Source organism: Sprattus sprattus (genome assembly GCF_963457725.1).
Source record: "Sprattus sprattus genome assembly, chromosome: 11".
Lineage (NCBI taxonomy): Eukaryota > Metazoa > Chordata > Actinopteri > Clupeiformes > Clupeidae > Sprattus > Sprattus sprattus.
Window position 1 is genome coordinate 5,295,028 of NC_137909.1, and position 6,188 is coordinate 5,301,215.

General features: G+C 40.9%; 1 protein-coding gene across 1 annotated transcript; it reads right to left on the bottom strand.

Annotated features, from left to right (window-relative positions):
• Positions 1–2,312: 2,312 nt before the first annotated feature.
• On the bottom strand, positions 2,313–3,380 carry s1pr3b (sphingosine-1-phosphate receptor 3b; the record flags this gene model as incomplete). Its single annotated transcript, XM_080847069.1, has 1 exon — positions 2,313–3,380. One exon carries the CDS (start codon positions 3,378–3,380, stop codon positions 2,313–2,315), a length of 1,068 nt encoding a protein of 355 aa, XP_080703195.1.
• Positions 3,381–6,188: the final 2,808 nt, after the last annotated feature.

Consider the following 6,188-nt stretch of genomic DNA (forward strand, 5'->3'; position numbering starts at 1 on the left):
GTTTATTTATTGCATTCAGACGATGAAAATCTCACACAGATCCAACTGCGTAAATACACTAAAAAGTATCTTACAGAGTCTGTATACAACCAATTTCTTCATTTTCCAGTTGGTGGAATTTCACTGAGATGTATTATCTGGTGGCATTGCTGAAAGGTCATGTGTAAAGCAGGCTTCATTTCTGTAATGTTGGAAGCACTTTCAGGAATAATAAAGAGTAGTTTCGGTTTCAGTGGCTGCTTAAATACAGCCTGGGTTTCACTGCTGACTGTAGTTCAAAATGGAAAAGAATCAATTGTGCCGTTTTAAACTGATGGGTCATATTTAGCTCTATGAACTCTCCTCGAATCTTCAGTTGTTCAGTCTCATCCATCTTGATTTTTTTTTTTCCTAAAATGCCTGTCCGTGTAAGACACAGACTGTACCATACCAACTGGAGTAAAACCATTTCTTTATTTCAATCTAACTTGGGCCTATACATTCATGGACAAAAGTTTAAGGCCACCCCAAAATTTACTTTTTTCTTCTGAACACAGTGACTGCATCAGAAATAATAATCTGAAAACACCTATAGTAGTCGCTTTTCAATTGACCATCATGAAGTAAACACTTAATAACGCCACATTTCGCTGTGTTATGCCTATTTTAAACACCCACAAAAACGGGTGAAAAAAAAGCGTCCCTCATAGAAGGGCAGGGGGCACAAATTGTGGTTCTTCAACGGGAAGGATCATCTGAATGAGTAGTTAGTGAGAAGTGTAGTAAGAATTCCATTCACAAAGCAGTCATGACATTAGCAAAATCAGGAATTCTGGGCTTTCCTTCAGGGACACTTTTACCCGTTTTTGTGGGTGTTTAGAACGGGCAAAACACAGTGAAATGCGACGTAATTAAGTGTTTACTTCATGATGGTCAAAATGAATTGAAAATTTACCAAATGTAACATAAGGATGACACAACCAATTTAATTTGTAACGCTATCACTGTATTTAAATTTTGTCACAGGCGGACTTGACTGTAGATGGCAGATAAAACTCTTGGGTAAACTTGCCAGCTAAAAAGATCCCATCAGAGGAAGCTAACACAGCAAAAACTGTTCTATATCCTTCTGTTTATTCTGTATGTTTATGTTAGTATTTATTAAGAGGGGATTGTTCTGGCTAAAGGTGTCCACTCCTGGTGGGAATAAGGTCAAGGTCCAGTCCACAACACATTATTTTATGTTACCTGACAAGAAACTGTAAAATGATTTTAGTTCATTTAAATTAATTTAATTACATACCAAGTTATGGAGTTGCCCTGGCAAATTATTGTGTATTAGTCCCAAATTGGCAGAATTCTTTATGATTTTTTTCAAGGCCAACAGACATTGCCAGATTTATATTTAGGAAAATGTGCCTTTAATTTGTACCAATGGAATTTCCTCTTAAAAGTGCAATAGCCAAACCCACTTCAGGGACATGTGCTATGTTCTTGCTCTCACTGAGGTGGCCATGTTTGACGAAGTATTGCTGCTGGAGACTGTCCTTTGTTTCAATTGAAATGTCCCTGCACTCTGAATGGACTACAGTCCAGTGGATCACAGGACGTTTGGACAGACAGACAAACAAAGAAACACAAACAAACAGAAAGTTAAGTCCAAGCAATGTTTACATGTTTAATTTTCAGTTGTATGAGTTATCATCTTTCTGTATGACTGTTGGCAATAAAACTGTGAATGTGACCTTCGGTTTGCTGTCATCCTTCTCACTGCCACAGTGGTCTTTACACTGGTGACACCAGTAACAACATCATCGACAACAACAACACCTATAACAATAACAGACGGTGCCACAAGTTTAAGAGCCCAAATTAGAACATTGTGATTTTAACACATCGTGGGCCATTATGCGTGCATCATTTTTTGAGGCCAACATAACTAGTCATCAGTTATCTGAGACCTGTAATGGTTGTAATGAAGGCTTCAGTCCTATTCAAGGCATAGGGTTCAGGTAAATATTATGCATGCTAAAATAGTGGAAGACATAGGCCTACGCTACAGTAGGCTACAATGACATAATTATACATGTGTATACTGACAGATACATCACCAACTTTACAGATCCATCATTTATCCAAGGATCAAGGGCTCTTGTCAAATGCAAAACCAAATATAGACAATAGTAATTTCATGTGCAAGACACACTCAGGTGTGGCTTTACCTGATCTAAGTCTGAGACTAAATGCAGTCTTCAGATGCATGTGCAATGTTTGTGACATTCTCTTAAGATATATTATGAGGTATGATAAATGAGATCTCCACTCAGTAGACGCTAAACGTTCCTCTCCAACGGAAGCTGCCCCTGAGATGTCGGCCTCTGCTGCACAATGACCTTTGGATTTTCCTGGTCGTTTGGCCTGTGGCTGGTACTGGACTTGCTCCGACTCGGCTCCGATACTGGTTTGGCACTGGAAGAATTGCCTTTGTTGAGACAGCCACACACTAGACAGAAAAACGCGCGGCGCATTTCCCTACTCGCTAGGGTGTATATGACTGGGTTCATGGCCGAGTTGAGCATAGCCAAGGCGATGAACCAGTCGGCCTTGAGCAACACGGAACAGCGGCGATGCTCGCACGCCACGTCTACTAGCAATAGAACGAAAATAGGAGTCCAGCAGGCGATGAAAACGCCGACCACAATGATAACAGTACGCAGAAGCGCGATTGATCTCTCTGAGTTGCTATGCATGGTGACTTTACGACTGCTAGACTTTACCAGCGTGTAGATGCGAGCGTACAGCACTGATATTGCAAGCAACAGTGCCATAAAGATTGTGATGCAGAAAGCCACATATTTCTTTGAGTAGAGAGGCAGGATAGTGGAACAGTCGGGAAGGTTTTCACGACAGTTCCAACCGAGGATGGGTAAAACTCCCAGTAAAATGGCAATCAGCCAGCAGGTGCCTATAAAAAGGAAAACTCTGTATTTTTTCTTGGCATCATATGGTCTCATCTTGATCATAGTTAAATGTCTCTCAATTGCAATTGCTAGCAGGCTGAAAATGGAAGCGCCCAGTGCCACAAACATGCTCCCCTCCCGTAAGAACCACAATTCCGGCGATAGTCGAAGCGTCCTCTCTCCAGACATTAACAAATTCACTATGTAGGCTACACCCGCCAGAAGGTCACACAAGGCTAGATTCCCGATGAAGAAATACATTCTGTTATGGAGTTTATGGTTTTTCCATATTGCCACCAGAACAACGACGTTTTCTAAGACAATCACACAACAGATGATGAGGAAGGTGATAATTTTTGGATCAGTTGTCTCATTTAACTTTTCCTTGCGATTATCCAGTTTACCAGTGTAATTGTAGTGTATATATATCTGATGGTTCATCTTTCTGGAATGAGTCGGCAGAGGGCAGTATGGTGGCGCACAAACCCTTCGGCAGAGTGCTGGTCTTCTACGAGAGGTGGAAATGGCTGCAGTTTGGAAAGTGCTCAGTGGTGGTCATCTCCTTTATGCTAAGCCAAAAGATGTTCCACCTTAAGAAAAAAAGAGAAACTACTTTCAGTCAAAACAACATGCAAATTAAAGTCGTTCATTACAATACACCTTTTTGTGTCAATTTCAGCGAATTCGTAATCACATCCCTGGTTCTGTAAATGGGAAAGAAAGTGTCTCGGACCGAGAAACACACTATAACTACACTAACTACGCTATCACTACCCTACCCAGTCATTCAACAACACAGCTTCAGAAGCACTGATGGAAGGGATGTATTTGATTGGCTGTTGAGTTGAAATATCCTTTTCCAGAATCGAGGATTGTGCCATTTAGCACATAATATAATCTTAATAATAACTACTATAGCAACAATAACAATAATAATAAACATACTGGATTTTTTAAAAGGCGGGAGCATATCAGAGAAAGCAAATAAACAAAATGGTTTATTTAAGCCTACAGCAACTGTTTTCACGACAAATAACTTTTTAGAATAAATGTTGGCTAGTAGGCTATCATAGATTTTGTTTCCAACTGTTACAAAAATTATATAAACTCTTTAGGATACTCTTTACCTGTTAACTTATGAATAAACATATCTCATAATAATATTCCTTTTGTTAAATTAAAAGTTTGAATTGCACCAATGCACCAAAATAGCATTACTCAGTATTTTATAATGAGTCTCACACCAGATAAAAAAAAAAGGCATTTCGAGAACTCACCTTTTAAGATGAAGGTTTAAATCGACGTGTGCAACGGGATTCATTACCTGTTAATTATCATTAATTAATCCGTTAATTTGCCCGATCCGAACGAACAAGATGCTTGGTCATGGATTCGTGCGCTTTCTAGTATTGTTACATGCGCATTTGTTCTTTTCACGATTATCAGCTCTCTGCATATGACTCACTCCCATTTCCGACACAGGGGTAAGGGCGTCACAACCCTCCCTCACCAGGAGGGGCGATACACTTAGTACTGTACATACAATCTTTTGGAAGATTACCCTTTACGTAAAACAATACGGATTTGTACTACAAGAAATTAAATTTAGCAATGGGACAGACTATAGGTAGACTTAGACCTACTTAGAGAAAATAAATTAAGTATAGTGCGCAGCAGAAAGAGTACCACAACATCCTTTTATAGAAAAGGCCTATATGTCTTTCTGCTCTTTCTCAACTTTATGCACATCACTTTGATGGCATTTAACCTCCTGTAAGTGCTGCTGCGTTGAAGTTTCAAATGAAAGTGCTTCTTCTGTGTCATCACCCAAACCAATCCTCACAGCTGCCGATTGACAGTCAAACTGAAAGGGACCAAAGACCATGTTCAAATAATTAACTTTTTTATTTAAAAAAAATAATAATGGCACTTCCTGTGCATAGTAGATAAGATAGGCAGCTTAGCTGCAGAGGGAACCACACTGGACAGGTTACTGGGCATGGTGGAGAGTGCATTGGTGTGCAATGCTGAAGAGACTCACAATAGCCAGCCTATAGTGTGAAGCGTACTACTTACATGTGTGAGGTCTGTCAGAGTGCTGACCATTCTACCAATGCTCACTGTAGATTGCATAAATTGTGCTTTTTGTGTTTTAGTCCTGAGAACACAGGTTCACAGTGTGAGGGTAGGCCACAGAGCGTGGGACATGCTGGCCTTTCTGCTGCAGCCGGGACAGCCGATAAGCTGTGTCAGGGAGACTAGAGAGCCTTTCGGAGGAGGAGGGTAGTGGCAGGCATTTGAGTTTACCCAACAGTGGGAATGATTTTATAGTCTGGAGCAGAGACTGTGAGACGTCGTCAAGGCGAGTAAGGTAGTCATGCAAAGCACTATGAGAGCTGCTCAGAATGACAGTTTGATTAACACTTCAGAGTTGGTGCAGGGCAAGGTTCAATTAAAGGGAATGTTGGATACTGGGTTCGATGGCAACCACGTTTAGTGCAGATGTCGTGCCACGTCTGAGGGAGGCAGCTGTGTTGTCAAGTGAGTGTCCGGCCCGTGATGACATTGTCCCGAATGGCTGAGGAGGTTAGCAGTCCGCTGGTTGATTGTGGCTATTGAGATGTATGGATTCCATTAAGAAGTCCCAGTGTTGATTGTTCAGGGGCAGGGGATCTGGATCTTAAAGCCTCTTATCAGACAGTTAAGTCAAATGTTTTTTTTTTTCTGGCTTGTTGTGGGTCAGCCGGAGGTTACAGGTCAGGACAGCAGTCAGTTTTTACAACTTTTGTCCAATCTGGAGAAATGGAAAGGCAAGTCCATCCCAGATATAGTTGGCACACTAAGGCTGAAAAGTACAGCCACCTTCCAGCCCATGACTGAGCATCTTGTGAGGGGTAGGTTACCACCCAAGACTTGTATCTCTGTTGGCAGGACGGTAGGAGTGAAGCCCAGAACTCCTGCTGTATTACCAGAAAGATGCTAGCTGGACGGGTTGTCTCTTCCATGTAGTGAGATGGGTGGCTCCCTGTAAAAATTCTTAATCCAGCTTTGGCTGTGGTAACTAGATGATCTATAATCATAAACATTGCACTAGAGAATGTTGATTATGACCTTGTTTCACAGAATGTCGAGGTTATTAAGTTGTTTATTGTATGGCATTTTTCTCTCCTTTCATTTTGTAAATGAAAAGAAATGGTAAAAAACGTAGTTTTGTTGAGCTCTCAAGTCTTCTCATGACACTATGTGCTT